A 17,208-nucleotide genomic window follows, 5' to 3' on the forward strand; every position below is an offset into this window, starting at 1 on the left:
TGCTTTGGCATTTGCATGCAGGATATTTCCTGCTGTGTTCATTTTAACACACTTAGATGTTAGCTTTAATTTGGTGTCAGGTTTCTTTCCTGGCTTTGAACTTGATTTGGCTGGAAAGGCTAGCGTTCTGTAAGAAGAGGACTGCTTTCCAAAATAGGTCATTAGCTAAGAGCTCGGCCAATAAATAATAACAGTACGTAATCAATAATGCATAGGCTGCACACCTCCTTGAGAAAGGACTCTTTGAAGTCTCCCACTTGCATAAACAGGTCATTTGGTGGCAACAGATTCAATTGGACCAGCAAAGCCTGCACTGACAAGCCCAGTTTGGTAATGATAAAAGATATTGGACACTCTGTGGTGACCAGTGTGCAACAAGTCTCAGTTGTGTGCTCAGTGGACAAGTTCCCACATCATAAACAACCATCAAAGTGAGCATTTATTGACTCCCTCTGAGGCAGCCTCAGCAAAGAGCATGAGCCACATCGCCTGTCATTCACAGGGCTGATTCCCTATGGGCAGCTTATTCCATAGGTACCTGTGTGTTCTACCTCACCAGCACATGTGGAATCCCCATTGCTGCTCGTGGGCGTCAGATGCATGTATGGAGGAAACAATGAATCACTAATGGCTGAGCTCATGTCTAGTGCTTCTTCCATCCCCCACCCATCCTCTGGCCTGACCAGAGAGGGCGAGCTGCAATCACACAACTGGAGATGGTGCCTGGCTGAGACATCTAACTACACCCATTTGCCAGATACTGGCAGCTGAAGGAGTTATTTGGAAGGATACCATGGTGCAGGTCACAAAGAATATTCCCGACCTCACTTTCCATAAACCCGCTCTGAGCCATGCCTTTGAAAAGGGTGTGCATTATGGCAAGAAGGCAGACATATCGTTTTGCAATGTGAGTGTCACCTCAGAGCATAAGACTATATATGGAAAAACCAAAATCCTTTCTAAAGCTCCTTCCATAGAGGAAAAAAATACGGTCAGAGCAGAAGTGGGGCTGGAGCACCACAAAGTTTATGGTAAATTGTCTCCCCTGCTAAGTGGAGCAAGGTACCAAGTAACTGACAGGAGTTTTACAAGCCTGCCTTTCCATGCATTTGAGGTCAGGGGGGTTGGAACAATTTTTATGCGGGGGGTGCTGTGAACCATTGAACCAAACTGTAAATCCTGGATATAATGGAAACCACTTCAAGTCAGGGGGTGCTGCAGCACCCCCCAGACCCCTAGTTCCAGCACCTGTGTTTGAGGTCTCCTGGCATTTTGCAGAAACACTGGCACAAGGATTTCTTTGAGCATGTACAAGTTGCAAAGCGCTAAAGAAAAAGGCAGCAAAGGCAGCTGGTGCTATCTGCAGAATGCACCATGGGCCATGCATCGGGCCACATCCTCAGAGGGTGGAAATTGGCATGGCCCTGTTGACTTCACTGGCGCGATATTGATTTACACCAACTGAGTCCCTGGCCCACTGACTGCATGTAGCCCCATAAAGCTGTTTCACTCCAAAGTTCAGCACAGAACTGCTGCTTTAGCATATACAGCCCTTGGCTCTTGTTTACAATGGTTTCGGCAGGGTGAGAAGTGGCCACAACTTCACTAATGCTTACGGATAATGCTCACTGAACTGTCCTACTTATGATGCTAGTGTGGAGGCCTAACCTTGGGTGCTTCTCCTTACATTTAATATGTACATATATAAAACAAACAAGGCTCCTCCCATGCATGGGTTGCCTGTTGCCCATATGGAATAATGGCCTCAGGTACAACCTGGCTTCTACAGTCTGAATCCTGAGGATCTTGCCTTTGTTCAGTCCTTTCGTGGACATCACTCCCTCTGATTTCACTGGGAAGCCACAGATGAAGGCCCTCAGGGTTTGACACTATGCGCCAGTTCCTCCACGGCTGTACCCCAGTGTGCTCCCTGGCTGCACACAACCTGCATTTGGTGCCAAATTTGCCCTGACAATCCCTTTGAAATGATTTCTGGATTAATTTCTGCCATGGTGGGAATGTAGCTGAATTCTCAACAGCCCGGCCCCCAGCCCTGCAGCTTACTGTCGGGCCATTGCAGTGCATTGGCCTGTCCCTGCAGCTTACGCTAGTGCGTGTTTCACGTCAAGAACGTTTTCCGTAAAGCTCCACTTCACGATCCAGCTTTTCTGACTGTAAATAATTGACCCATCACAAACCCAGGAGGAGACAGGGATGGGAGGAGGCTAACCCAGGCCTGCGCTGAAAGGTGGGGTTTGGAAAGGTTCTGAGCAGAGCGGTGTGCGGTGGTGTCCTCTGCCACTGGTGACACTGTGTAACTCTTTTTTTTAAAAACAAACAAACAAAAAATAGGGATTTCCTAACTTGTGGTCAGTTCAGGAAGAAAAGGAGAAGTTTATCCCAGAGAGAGACGGCAGCAGAGAACAGTTGAAGACGACTCAGCAGCGCTTTCCATTCCAGCCTTCTCCGTTCTACTCGGGAGGATCCGCTGAGCTGAAGCACTTGTTCCTTCACCTGAAGAGGCACCTTCAGTCCAAGGGAGATGGACCCTGCCGTCCTGGTGCTTCTGGCAGCAGCTGGCATCTGGCATGGTAGGTCTGACAGCACCAACTCCACTGAGCCAATGTGAGCCCGCGGCAGCTGGAAAGCGGTGGCATGTAGGATGTGTCTAGAGAGAGACTTGCATGTTGGGGAGACTCTGCATGACCCATAGGTGACTCTGCAGAACAGGAGGGATCCCAAGCTCCCTGGTCAGTGTTTGCTCCACCCTTTCTCCAGCAAACTCCCATTAAAGTCACTGGGCCGGATTTTTAAAGGTGTTTAGGACCCTACAGATGCAGATAGACGCCGACTGGGGTTTGCAAAAGCACTCGAGTGCCTAACGGCTTCAGGAACACCTTTAAAAATCTGGCCCTTAGCGCTCTGCCTGGGTCAGGATGGAACGGAAGTTCAGCAAGGTGCTCCGGGTTTGGCCCAAAGAGCATGCAGCCCCGAATCCAAAAGGGAGCGCAGCACTCATGATCCCATCCCCAGCAAACCAAGGGGGGCTGGGGTGAAGCATTACAGCCCCTCATTCAGCAGACTGTTGCAGGGGGCAACTGCTGCAATGGTGGGAGAGTTAAAAGGCGGCCCCTCCGACACAGCCGGAATAGGCAAGGTGTGGTTTGCCTTGCAGACTCATTATGGCTCATTTATAGCACTGGGCACAAGAGAATGATGCTGCACTAAGAGCAACATGCCAACATTATCAGGGATTTACAAGACAATCTGAGGCTCCTAGGGCCAGATTTATAAAGGTATTTAGGTGCCTAAAGATGCAGAGAGGCACCAAGTGGAGTTTACAGATCAAGTTCTGCAACTAACTCCCATTGACTTTTGTTCTGTCTGTACTGTTCCTCTGATGGGGGTCCTGGTCCCTGACAAGGGATCCAAGACGCTCTGAGAATCCAGATAATAAATAACAATGGGAGTTAGGCACCTAACGTACTGAGGCAGTTTTGTAAATTCCTCTAGGTGCCCATCTGCCTGTGTCAGTCCAGTCCCTTGTGTCCCAGTTGTTAGAGCAAAGGGCTAGGAACCAATAGAGCCCCAGGACAGATCTCCGCTAAGCTGTGGGCTCATTCTATTAGTAACGCCTGCACCATTGTTTTGAACATATAAGGCACTGTAGACGTGCTAAGTGTTATTGGATGGGCGTGGACAAGCCCTGGTGGGCTTTTTTTTCTCTTGGGAAGGCAGGATCCCCAGTGAAAATCATGGGCTGCATCTGAGGGGCACTTATTCTCAACTCAGTCCCCCTCCACTCAAGAGCATGAGTATGCTCAAGAGCTCCACTCAAGAGCATGCTATGAATAGCTGGCGCTGGTTCCTGCAGGTGGCCTGTAAACTCGGCAGTGGCTAGGGTATTGGGGCGCTGTATCAGATTGTGTTTGAGGGTTGCAGCCCTTTGGTGATGCTGGTGGTGCATATAGATTAGATGCTTTCGTGCCTTATGACCCAGTGTTTCCACCTCTAGCTGTCTAGTGCCACGTTTCTTGCTCCATTATAATCTATTCCCACAGCAGCAACGTCTTCTCCGATCTTTTTTTTTATGTCATCTCTTCTCCTTCTCTTTTCTGTCTTGCACCAAGTGGGATCCAGTCAAAGGCTTGTCTAGGAATACTGGATTTTTTTTATATCCCTACAACATGCCTAAGCCACTTCAGCCTGCTTTCTCCAATCATTGTGAAGGGCTAGGCGAAGGGTATTGTTAAGCCTTTCAATGGAATGGGATGGGAGAGAAATACAGCAAAGTCTGTGCTGTCTGTTCTGATTTGGATGCTATGCCCATTCCCTGTCATTGTCTCTCTTCAGTCCTCCAAGAGAAGCATGCAGGATTATCCTGCCCATTTGCAAAATAAAATATGGAAAGGGGGACCCCTCTGGAAACTGAGTGTTTTCTGGTTTTGCATTTCAAGCAATGGTGACATTGTGGGAGAGGTTCCCTCCCCAGTCCCTCTCCCCTGCAACCGAACCCTAACCCTAACCTTTAAGGAACTGTGCAGTTCCTCCATGAAACTGAGCATCTGGGACTGTCCCAGGAAGACAGGAATGGCTGGGAACCCTGGGTAGGATGGGAACTTGGGATAATGTGGACTAGGCAGTTACTGGGGAGACACAAGGTTTCCTGGAGCCTAGAGAACTCTGTCAGGATCTCCACTGGAAACATAGACACGTTTACAATGAAGATCCACATTCAGTGGGTCCATCTCATTAGGCGTTGCTGGGTATTTCCCTACAGAGTTCCCCCATGAAGCCTTTGACAGCTGAGTTTTATCACAGTTATTCAGAAATCCCACAGCACCAAGAATCTTGAAGCATCCCTAGGTTTGCATGAACCAGCATTATCCCTGCATAAGTCTCCAGTGGGTTGTATTTTGCTTTCTGTCTGAATTTGATTAATCTGTTTCTTGACTCCTTAGTTGTTTCTTTTGGCATTGCTGTGTTTCCCCCTGCTAGGTCACAGTACAGTTGCTGGGTCCCAGATATGCTATCTTTCTTTAATAACTTTGAGCCCAGTTCCCAAACATGGCATCCCTGCCCCCAGATCAAATAGGCTGGCCAAATCCCACATCAGATGCCCCACTTGCATGCAGTGACTGGTTGTTTGCGTATACCAGGGTGGGATCTGGACACCCTTTTAAGGCACCTGTGTTTGAAGGTTGGGCTCTGAGGGCTGACCCCTCCAAAGGAGTTAGGCTTCTAACTTCTGTTGATTTCAGTGGATGTTAGGAAACTAAATAGAAGTTAGAAGCCTAACTCCATTTGAACATTCAGCCCCTGAGTGTTTGACAGCTTGCATGCTGGGACAAGTTTGCCAAGGGACTATACCATTTTCAAGGGGGTCCTAACAAAGGCACGGAGTGTCACTTCACTGGACATCCCCACAGGGCAGTGAGGGATGCAATGTGGGCTACGCTCCGATAGGGACATAGATGTAAGGTTATTCCTGATTCTGGAGGCAACTGGAGCTGCCTGGCTATTAGAATAATATGGACTAGACAGCTGGGATGTGTGTGAGAGAGAGAGAGAGATTGGGCACTGAAGGATGCTGCAGTTGACTCTGGTTAGTTAGTGCCTCATGAATTGCTTCTAATGCAGGACACTGAGCCATGAGGCCCCATGCCCTTTCAATTTCCAACACCTGGTTTAAGTCCTGCTGACTCTGTGTGAGCCTGGGGGACGTCGCTGGGCCTCCATGCACTCTCAGGCTGGAACCTCACCGGATACTAGCATCTGCCTCTGAGCTTAGAGTCCCTGGGAAAATAAGTTTAAAGAACAACAAGCTCTGGCCCAATGAAGGGGCCTGGCAAATTGTTGTGGCTGGGATGGTCAAGGGGGATGGGCTTCATCCTGCAACTGGAGGTCATTGTTACACAACCATGGTGTGGTGAAGCCAATGGCCAGCAGTTACCGACAACAACGAGGAAGTTGGTGGGTGACGCTCTCCAGCTTTGTGTGAGTTTGCATTCTGGTCAGCAGGAGAACAGAACCCTGAGCCAGAGCTCCTGCCACGTTACGGGGGGCGGGGGGCCTGATTTACTGTCCTAATGCATCTCACCAGCAACTCCATCACACTCGGGTACTGGCCCTGGTGCATGCTTTATCTGCTTTAATCAAAGCTAGTTCAGGTATGTCTACAGGTGCTGTGATCACACCTCCCGACTGCAGTGTAGACATATCCTTAATACTAATGGCCAATGCTAAGTTTACCAAGCAAACCAGATAGCAAAACAGCGACAGCAAGGCACACTGATGGCTGGACAAGAAACCAACATACAAGCAGATCCACTCCCATCCCCTCATACAGAGCTCTAGCATAGAAGGGAGCAGGAAACTGTAGATACATGGAAAATATGGTTTCAAAGGGATTGTGGGATATTTCCTTCTCTGCTTGGGGACTGAATGGGTTTTTTCCTGTTTCTATAAGAAGTCAAAAAACAGCAAAAAAAAGTTCAAGAGGAATAAATGTCAAATATTCCATATGTCGTCCTTTCCAATTGCTCATACACAGCTCTGTTGGAGTCTGCTCGTTGAGTTCCTGTTGAGTTAGGCCACGTCTACATTAGGAGCACTTTGCCAGTATAGGAAGGGTTTTTTTTAACTTGAGTGTATGTTCCTTTAAGATCTGGGGAAGAGGTTAGTGTTCAGAAAAGCAGAAGTGGGAGAACAGCCAGCTCTTGGAAGGGGCTGGCTGTGTACTGGGGGGGGAAGCCAACCCCCTCAGAGCACAGATAGCCATTTGCAATGTGTTTCCTGTCCCCTGAAAGAAAACCTGTCATGAGGGTGTTATTGCAGCTTTTTCCCCATAAGGCACTGATTCATTTTTCACTTCCCCCCTCTCCTTAAATATAGGCAGTGACTAAAAGAACTCGCTGACAAGACAAAATAAATGTGTTTCTCTATGACAGTGAGGACTGAAGGAGGTTCCAGGTTCCCCTTTACTCAAACAGATGAAGGAGTTAGTTCCACAATGCCTCTTAAAGGCAAATATGGCAACTCAAATTCAGGCTTGAAGTGTGACCCACTGTAAAATGGTGATCATTAGGCTAGGAGATCATGTGGCCCAGCGCATAGCTACAGGTCTGTGAGTTAGGAGGACTGGGTTCCACCCCTGGCCTGGCCAATTACTAGCTGTTTGACCTTGGCTAAGTCATTTAAATGCTCTGTGCCTCAGTTTCCCCATCTGTAAAATGGGAATAATAATGCTTCCCTTTATACAATTCTGTGAGTACTAAGGATGAAATGCTATCAGATCTGGGTAGTTATCTGGCCTCTATCACCACAGTATTTGAGTACTTATACAAGTACCAGGTATTATTTTGTAATTTTCAAAATCCATGACTCAGCCACCAAGAAATTAGTTTCCCCAAAACAGTTTTTGAAACAAAATCAGTGCTTTGAGCTCTTTCAGTTGGCTCTGCACAAAATAGTTTGGCACATTTCTTTCCTGTTCTGTTAGCACTAATATAGTACACAGAGAGAAGTAAACAAAAGAAAATGGCATTGATTGCTGCTGGATTAAAAATGCAGGAGTAGGAGTATGTCCCAGCACAATTTGCACAATGTGCTTACAGCTCCACGGTGAAATTTACGGCCAAATAAATGCTGATCAAAAGGAAAAAAACAACTTCTAAGAAAGTAAAACAAAGCAACTCTGGAGCCTGGATTAATCAGTGCAAAAGAGTGGATTTTGCCACCTAAGGCTCTGAATGTTCTGACAGCAAATACCCCTCCTAGCCTAAAATTCATTCCATCAGAGAAGTAATTAAAATAAAAAGCCCAGCCAACCATATCAGCCTAGAATCTGGGCTATGAGTATGAAATGAACCAAAAGTCCAATTCTGGCCAGCCACCTCAGTCTTTATGGCAACTGTTCCTTGTGCCCTTGCCAAGATATTCCATGCGAGGTGAGATGAGATCCCACCAGTTTATCTGTAAAGCACGCTGGTTGTTCACCTATCCTCTCTTTCTTGTTTGCAGGCTCGGCATCTCCGACAATCGACCCTAATGTCACCGCCATGATTGTGAACAAAGGAGACCCCGTAACCTGGCGCTGCTCTGGGGATTTCAGCGTGGAATGGGTCGGCACCAGACGGAATATGATCGTGGACTCGAGGGGTACTAACAGCACTCTCACTATTACCAGTGCCACGTACAGGGACACCGGCACCTATCAGTGCGCTTATACCCATGGCGGAGACATGGAGCGAGCGTCCGTCCATCTCTTTGTGAGAGGTAGCTAATGCCGTTCCTTCACTTACTGTCACACTCATTTAAGGGTTGTCTACACAGGATAGTTTTACCTGTTACCCTGATACAATTGTAGCCATACCAATACCAATTATACCAGTATAACCCTCTCTCCCACATGTGGACGCTCTTATTCACCCTTAGGGAGACAACGTGGCCTCCTGGATAGAGCACTGGACTGGGCCTCAGAAGGCCTGGAGTCAATATTCCTGGCCTCCCACTGGTTCGCTAGATGAGCTGGGCAAGTCATGTCACTGCTCCATGCCTCAGTTCCCCATCTAGAGATCTATGGTTGAAAAATGCTATGTAAGAGCTGGATATTCCAGATAAGAGATACTCTGGGATTAGAGTGGATTAGAGCGGCTTTCTTTTTTTGTTTTGCTTAAACCCCTTCCAAAACAGCATAAGCGAGACCTCATTGGGACCTAGACCAATACAGTATGCATTTAAATTCACACCTTAGCTTATACCATTATAACTGTCTTGTGCGGAAAGGTTTTGCTTACTGCTTCTAGTACACTCCTCTAGTGCAGTGCTTCTCAACTGTTTTGATGTCGGGGACCAGCTTGCTGCCTTCCTAAACTGTGTTGGGAAAATCTCAGGGACCGTCACTGGTCCGTGGATCAGCTGTTAAGAAACACTGTCTAGTGCCCACACAGGTGACTGTCACCTGGCTTCTGCTGAATATACCCTGCCAGGCAGAGGGTTTGTTACTGGGGACCCTACGCAGGCAGGGGTGCTATGATGGCCTCATGGACAGAAATCCATGGTGCACTGCAAGCCACGAAGCTATGCTCCCACCATTCTGGGAAGGCGTGCAGCATATCACCCCCTAGTGTAATATTAATTATTGTATGCGCTTTGCTTGATTCCACTATCTGGTTTGTCTTATTCCATCGATAGATCCCGAGAAGGTGTGGTATGTCCATAGCATCAGGGTCAGAGTAAGCGAAGGCCGTGATGCACAGCTGCCATGTCTGATCACTGACCCAGAAAATGGGTCCAACGTTACCCTGCTGAAAGACGATTATTCTCCAGTCTTACCAGGGACCGAGTTTTCTTTCAGCCCTCGGGATGGAGTAACCATATACAACGTGAAGCAAGAGTATAAAGGATCTTACAGGTGTGGGGCCCTGATCAATGGAAAAATGGAGAGGTCATCGAAAATCCAATTGATTGTCCTGAAAGGTAAAGAGTTAGGTTTCTGATCACTCTTCCAGCAGTTCCATGGGGAGGCAGCTATTGTTAACTCTGTCAGGAGCGGGTCCAGGGAGCTCGTTTGGGGAAAGGTCATAGAAGTTAGAGATGGAAATGACCTCCTGGGCCACGGAGGCTAGAATTTTCGAAGGAGCCTAAGGGAGTTAGGTGAACAGTTCCCATTGAATTTCAGTGGGATTTGGTCACCTAATCCCCATAGACACCTTTATAAAGCAGAGCCCAAGTCCATCCCTCTACCAATGCAGGATTGTTTCTGATTGTGTATTCCCAGGACTTATGTCCAGTCTAGTTTTAAATGTTCCCATTGATGGGGTTCCACCCCTTTCCTTGGGAGACTATTCCACAGCCTGACAGGAACCTTTTCTCTGTACTCTGTTTAGCACGGATGTGCTATTGGACAGTCCCGTGTACACTGCTGTTACTACATGAATAATACATTTGATCGATGGACTCCTATTAATGCTGATAATACCCCTGGCATCTTGCTCCTCTACCTCCTGGCTGTTTGCATCATGCAGATCCTTGCAGATGCATCCAGCAGCCTGAAGGAAAATCTGCTCTTCCTACTGGAACACTGCAAATCCTGAGGCCTTGGTGCAGTGCTCTTGCAGCTGGGCAAACAGGCAGATGGGACAGGGATTCCTCACCCTGTAAGGCTTTTGAGCCAGCTCGTGGTGATGGCCCCGCCCTGAAAGTGATAGTGCTGGGAGGAGTGAGGATGACAACGGTGGTGAAGGTGGTGCCAATGATGGGTGAAGGGATTAAAGTGGATGGCAGCAAGAGCCAAGCAGCCACGTCCTTGGGGATTCTTCAAGGATGCAGAGGCCTTTAAGCCCACCTGTAACTAATCCTTGCCCATCTCTGCCTTTGTTTAGCAATGGTAAAGCCGCTTTCAGTCACTGTGGAACAAAAAGACCATGTGCGAATACAGGGGGAAAGTTTCCAGATCACCTGCAATTTAATTTCTCCTTCCCACAAGTACAACATCAAGTGGATCCATCCAGCTCAGAATGTAAGTCATTTTCCCCTGTCCGTAAGGGGGAATGTGATCTCTCTGGAAAATGGGGAGGGAGAGGATGGGCAGAGTCATTCCTGACCCACGGAGCCTTCCATATGGTATCCGCTGATGGGAGCACAATACTGAAGCGCATGATTAGACTGCGTATTGCACGTAAACGCTGGAGACCTAAGCACAGCCATCCTTTCTCTCTCTCCTTTGTTGCGGTGACAGTTTACAAAGGGTTAAGAAACACATGCACACATTCTTGGTGGCTCACTGTACGAGAGAATGAAATGGGGGTTGTTTTATTGGGGTTCGCTGAACAGTGCCTGCAAAATGACACGTAAAACCCACTTCTACAAGCCAGCCTTGCCCCAGTAACCCCATCAACATCCTAGCTTATAAAACAACAAACACCCACAATGCACAGACACTCCCCTCGAGAAGGGGAGAGCAAGGGCGGTCTTCTTGTGTTGACTTTAGTACATTATGGGTTGGTTTTAATACTTTTCATACATAGATAAAACTTTGATGAGTGCATTTTAAAAACCTAGGTTAGATAAAATAGGACTTCCTGGTTGAGAGTTGTTACTGTCTCAGTGCAGGAGATGATATTAGCACACAAAGTATAGCAGTCTGTTCAGATAATGCAATGTAACTACAGCTCATAATCAAAGGGTTGACAATGAGTGTAAAGAAATCTATATGCCTGTCTATGCTACAAGTATCTGCACTGAAGACTTCAATTAACTGTATCTGTTTGTCTCCACTTGTCTGCACTTTAGCCATATAAATCCTTGGACAAGGTCTAGTAAGGTAGATAACAAGACGAAGGGCACAGTAATCGCTAATACTGATTTCTGTTCCAAAACAAATCAGTCTAACATTCCTTCCCTATGGCTGCAGGTCATCATCACTACCAACAACGACTTTGCACAAGAGGACTATTACGTTTCCTTCACCCTATACATTCCAGCGGTGACAATAGGAGACAGTGGACTATACAGTTGTGTAGCAAACAATTCTGTGGGATCCAGTAATTCTTCAGCTGTGCTCCAGGTTGTAGGTGAGCAATTCCTGAACAGGCAAGAAAAGTGAGATCATGGAATTTGTGCCCATGCACACGCACACACAACCTCGTCTCCCTCATTCATTTGCATCTAACACCACAACCTTGTCCCTATGTTGGTTTGCCAGTGGAGACTCCCTGATTAGACCCACCTGGTTCAATCCCAGAACTCTACAGTGGATAGAAAAGGGAAGTCTAGGTGTCTTGAGAGAAAAGGGGCAGGTGCCACTATCCAGTTAGTGATCTGGTCGCTGGTGCAGTCAGATGCAAAGCCAGGGAAGATCTTCTCTTTGTCTACAAGTTTAATAAACAGCCCCTAAAAAGATTAATCAGACAAGGTCACAGCAGAGGCCATTGAAACAAAAGCTGACTGCATGCCCCACACTGGGAGAGAGGGTGGGTCTGTGCTCCCTTCCAGTGGCAGATCCATAGAAGAGAATAAAAGTCTAATGCAGATGCAAGTTGAAAGAGCTACTTCTGCAGTTCAAAAAGAAGCAGCTCATCCTTTTAGCTCTGAAGCTCCTGAGATCAAATTAGCTGATGACCAAAGCAGGGGTTTGTAGTACGCTGGTGGGGGAAGGCGGGCTCAGATCTGAATGTGCTCCCCAGACGAGAAGAGACCAGGGGCTTGGCAAAGGGGATGGACTGGACTCCTGGGGGATGCACAGGTGATACAGCCTGCTAGTTTAGCCACATCACTCTTTAGCATAGCTGACTCAGCCAATGCATTCAGGTCCTCCCCCTTCCCAGCTATCCTGTCCGTTAATCAGTTAACCTCAAGTCCTTGTCATACCAGTTCCCTCCAAACCTGGGTATGGGTCACACTATATAGTAAGGTTCTATTTATAAGGTGTTAATGGATGGTTCATAGATGCAATATGCTTGTTGCAGACATGAGTAGTGTAGGTCACATGTTGTTATAAGAACACCAGCAGACAGTGTTAAAGATAGTCATAAGCCATGTTCTAAGCAACCAGTTAACCTGCTGGGCTGTAACAATCTCTAGCAATTGATTAGCTATCTATTAGCCCTTTGTAAATGGAACTTTAATATGAAGTGTGACCTGGATATGCCCCAGCCTCTGAGAGTAACTGAAAGCTCATCAGGAAAAGACAGCATTGCACTGAGAGAATGTAATTTCATTGTCCCGCGTCAGGCTGAGCTGGGTCCCACCAGGAACTGGGATCAGCAAAGACCTCTCTACGCCCAAGCCAATCTTGGTGTAAAGGCAGGCGACTACTGAGATCAGTGGAGCTGGGCAGCACTTGTGCCAGGGCTGAATGTGGATGACCTTTGTCCTTCGCAGACACACCCACTGATTGGCTTTGCTCTTTTTGTCTCTCAGAGAGAGGTTATGTACGTCTGTTGCCCATGCAGAACAGCAGCCACGAAGTACAGTTGGGAGGAAATCTGGAACTGCAGGTCTTGATTGAGGCTTACCCCAGACTTAGCAACTGGAGGTGGACACATGAGAATCCTTCCCAACACTCCGTGAGCGCCGTACACAATGACCAAATGGTCCCTGGTAACAACAGGTATAGTATCTCCTCTCGCCTTTGTGCTCATCAGCAGAGTATTTCATCATAGGCACCATAGAATATCAGGGTTGGAAGGGACCTCAGGAGGTCATCTAGTCCAACCCCCTGCTCAAAGCAGGACCAATCCCCAATTTTTTTTGCCGAATTTCCCTAAATGGCCCCCTCAAGGATTGAACTCACAGTCCTGGGTTTTGCAGGCCCATGCTCAAACCACTGAGCTAATTTCCAACACTGCCAGATGGATCCTTTCTACTGGGAACAGGCTCCCCCTACAGCAGACCCCTTCTAGGGGGATTATTCATTTTAAAGGGCAAGGGGACTATCCCCCCTTATCCAGAGAGCAAGGCAGCCTTTCCTTGGGCGGCACAACAGGGGAAGTCCCCATCACTCTCATAGGCATTTGATACTGTTGTTCATGTTTGTTCACTTTTTGGTTGAGGGGCAAAGAAAATGCAAATGTGGGCTGAGGACAGGGTGGCTTCTTTCAATGCAACCAGACACAGGGATAAAGACAGCCATGTCTTCATAATTCCTATGGGATGTGACAGGGCGGAGGCAGCCATACGTCTGCATGTCTCCTACTGCATCAGACCCTTCCATTACCAGGGGCTGCCCACCACAGATCCACACCCAGTCCACCAGCCAGACCAACAGCCCCTATCCTCCACTGTGGTCCCAGCTGACTCTGGGGCCAGTGGACTTCAGCTGAGACCGAATTCCTTAAGTGGCCTCTCCCACATCCATTTGCACTTCAGCTCCACCTGCTGGTTGCACCAGTGGCTATGGAGCTCTCACACAGGCTGGGGGATGATGGCCAATGCTGGAGGTGGGTCAGAGGCAGATGAGATGTGGCCAGAGGCCAAAGGAAAAGAGCTGGCTGGGACCTCACACAGTGCCCCACAAAAAACTAGCACATTTAAAGAACAGAACCTTCTGTTCGTTGGGAAGAACTGGCTAATTCCCCTTTTGTTTCTCAGAAACAAACAATTACCCACCGAACGAGGAACTGGAGCAGTGAACTATGGAGAGGGCCCTCCGTCACTCAGAGTCAGGGTTCTAAGGGCTGTGTTAGGGGTTCAGGAACACTAATGGGATGAGATAGATGGTGGGGCAAGTTGAGTAATGAGGGAAAAGTCCATCTTTTCAAAATTTGTGTGGCTGGCCATTCCCCGTCCTTCTCAGTTACAGACTGGAGACTAACTCTCCTCAGTGTCTGAGTTCTCTCTCCGGCTGGGGCGGGCGTACTGTAACCTCTCTGGAGTTTGCTGTCTTCACACACACTGTTTTATCACTTTGTTGGGTCAGCACTATAGATAGCAAGGGGAATAGGGGAACATCACATGGGAGGCAAGCTGCTCACTTCATCTCCTGCTCCAGCCAGGGCGATGGTAAGAAGATATCATTTTGGAAGGTGTGGAGAGAAAAGTGTCCCCAGCTTCTCCCCACACACATAGGGATTATAATAATGACCATCTCTCTGGGATCAATCAAGTCATGTTTGCAAGGCACTTTAAGATCCTTGGCTGAAGGTACTACTACAAAAGTGTCTTGCAAACTTGAATTGAGTGAGTCCAGAGAAGTCCAGATAAAGAACCTCTTGCTGAGAGGCTAAGTGACTTGCTTATGGTCACAGAGAAAGTTGGTGGCAGAGCTAGGAACCAGAATCCGAACTGCCAATCCTTTGCTTTAACCACTGGACTTTAACCTGTTTGGGTTGGCAATCCAGAAGTGCCAATGATATTACGTGGCAGCTGTTTACCAATTGCTAGTGCCTTTCATGTCACTGTTTACATCACAAGATGCATTCGAGGTCAGTGGAAGCTGCATGTGCTCAGCCCTTTGAAAATCAGACCTAAGATGTGCTGGAGAGGGGAAAGTGTTCATAGCACTCCAAGGCCGGCACAGCACAGAAGCAGGTGTTTTTAATCCAGGCTCCTGGGTCAAGGCAGGGACAGAAGCTCCTGTGGATATGATGCTGAGATCCCTCTTGCCTGTCTCGAGAGGCCAGCCGGCTGAAGACTGAAGTCCCCATAGCACTCTCCTGGGCAACATCCTCTCTCTCAGAAGAACAGGTCTCATGTCCTAGGGGGAGATTTTCATTGCCTTTCACAGAGGGTGAAGCCGCTAACTGCCCTTGGTGCCACTGAAACCCTCCCTGTAAGGCTAGGTGTGGGTTGTTGCTAGGAACGCAGGGGCTGCTGCAAACGTGCATGCAGTGATCACACCACCACTGCGCAGCACTGAGAGACCTGGTTGTTTCTGTGATGTGCAGCTTTCTTCAGTCCCTTTTATTCTCTCTCGGGACAGGTACAACAACACGCTCTCCCTGAACCGGCTGAGAGAAGAGGAAAGCGGACTGTATACATTCTATGCTGCGAATACTGAGGCCAATGCATCGGTGACCTTCAGCATCTCCCTGAAACGTAAGTGCCCTGCCTGCCGCCAAATCTGCGAAGCAGAGGATGGAAACCAGTAGCGGATAGCAAGGGGATGAGAGGAGATGGTTCTTGCTCTTCCTGCCAGCAAATGAGGAGCTTACAGAATTAGTTCCAGGAAGGCAGCTGTCACAGTAACCATCAAAGCAGCCGCTGAGAACATCAAAGCTGCTAAATGCTGCCTCACTTACGCCTGTGGGGTGGTGCACTCACGAGAGTGATGGTAGCCATGGCCACAGTGGCCTTTTCACAGTTATCATTGTGCTTGTCAACTCTGGCTCTCCAAGCCCTTTGCAATGGTGGGTCACTGTACCTGGATACAGTCACCTCTGCTAAGCTGGTGTTACAGCCAGAAGTTCCAAGGTACAGTGACTGTAACATGGCAGAGTCAGCATACAGGGAAGGTGTTAAGCTTTCTACTGTACTGTATTCGGTGGATTACCAGCAAGTAAACTATGACAAATATATCATTGTATATTTACATTAAATACCAGGATTCACTGTTTAAATCTTACTACATTCATTACTGTATGCAAGCTACAGCATTGTTACAAATTCCAGCTTAGCAGAGGTGAATTTATCCAATGGTACTTCAGGGCAGAGAATTTCAGCCTCGTGCCGCTTGTAGCTTTTAGATTCCATTTAATAAATGCTGTCTATGTTTGTTCACTTCAGTACCATAATTTCATTGTATGACATTTGTAACTCTACTGTAATTTCAGAATAAAGGCTGTATTTTTTTCTGTAGGGTAGCCTTCTTTGTTCGTTCTTCTACAGTTCTCTCTTTGCTTCTTTTCTGGGGAGTCCTGGTGGATCATATTGAAATAGGGATCACTGGCTACATGGATTGTGAATCCCCAAGATTCTGTAGTGTAGCATATTGTCCATATGAGAAGAGGGTCAGGACAGAAAAGGGTGTGCACTACTGATGAGATAGGTCCCAGCGTAGGGAGTGTCCTGCAAGATGACAAATGAGAGTAACAGGAAGGGTTTGTGCACTCAGTAAAGACTTGTCCTTGCTGGATGACAGACCATGTGAAATGGTGCTTGTAGAAATGCTGCCATAAGTAACTGGCTGGGAGGACTGATAGGGAGCTATGCGACCTTCCATCACTAGATCACTGGGTCCAGGATGGCAATGCCTGAAAGTTGTTACCATGTGACAGTTTGGGGGGTGGCCTATGGAAGTGGCCATGGAGACTGAATTCTCACTCCCAGAGGTCACCAGTGGAGGCAGTCGGGAATGAGAAATACTGCATAGGATGGAGTAGAGCAGCTTGCCCATACAAAACCTGGTCTCTGGATATGCAGCGTTGCTTTGTAGCTGGGCTGGTCCCAGGATATTAGAGAAACAAAGGAGGTGAGGTAATAGCTTATATTGGGCCAACTTCTGCTGGTGAGAGACACAAGCTTTCAAGCTTACGCCTGAAGAAGAGCTGTGTGAGGCTGGAAAGCTTGTCTCTCTCACCAGGAGAAGTTGGTCCAGTAAAAGATATTCGCTCACTGATCTTGTTCTCTGGATAGACAGATTACCAAGATACAGCACAGGGAAGGGGCAGTGTGGAACCTGGATCCCAAAGACCAGGCCAAGAGAACAAAGGGAGCTATTACCCCTTCCCCCAAACACATAGCACTCCCCCTGCCATTTTGACATTG

At 47.8% G+C, this 17,208-nt stretch overlaps 1 protein-coding gene across 2 annotated transcripts in view; it reads left to right on the top strand.

Annotated features, from left to right (window-relative positions):
* The first annotated feature begins 2,437 nt into the window (after nucleotides 1-2,437).
* CSF1R (colony stimulating factor 1 receptor) overlaps nucleotides 2,438-17,208 on the top strand; it is a 31,120-nt gene continuing 16,349 nt past the window's right edge. For both annotated transcript variants that reach the window (XM_077825097.1, XM_077825098.1), the window contains exons 1-7: nucleotides 2,438-2,591; nucleotides 8,023-8,277; nucleotides 9,196-9,480; nucleotides 10,386-10,522; nucleotides 11,417-11,576; nucleotides 12,925-13,114; nucleotides 15,425-15,540. In XM_077825097.1, the coding sequence (XP_077681223.1) occupies nucleotides 2,543-2,591; nucleotides 8,023-8,277; nucleotides 9,196-9,480; nucleotides 10,386-10,522; nucleotides 11,417-11,576; nucleotides 12,925-13,114; nucleotides 15,425-15,540 (1,192 nt within the window). In that variant the 5' untranslated portion in view covers nucleotides 2,438-2,542. The remainder of the gene's footprint in view (nucleotides 2,592-8,022; nucleotides 8,278-9,195; nucleotides 9,481-10,385; nucleotides 10,523-11,416; nucleotides 11,577-12,924; nucleotides 13,115-15,424; nucleotides 15,541-17,208) is intronic.

This window comes from Eretmochelys imbricata, chromosome 8 (assembly GCF_965152235.1).
Source record: "Eretmochelys imbricata isolate rEreImb1 chromosome 8, rEreImb1.hap1, whole genome shotgun sequence".
Taxonomy (NCBI): Eukaryota; Metazoa; Chordata; order Testudines; family Cheloniidae; genus Eretmochelys; species Eretmochelys imbricata.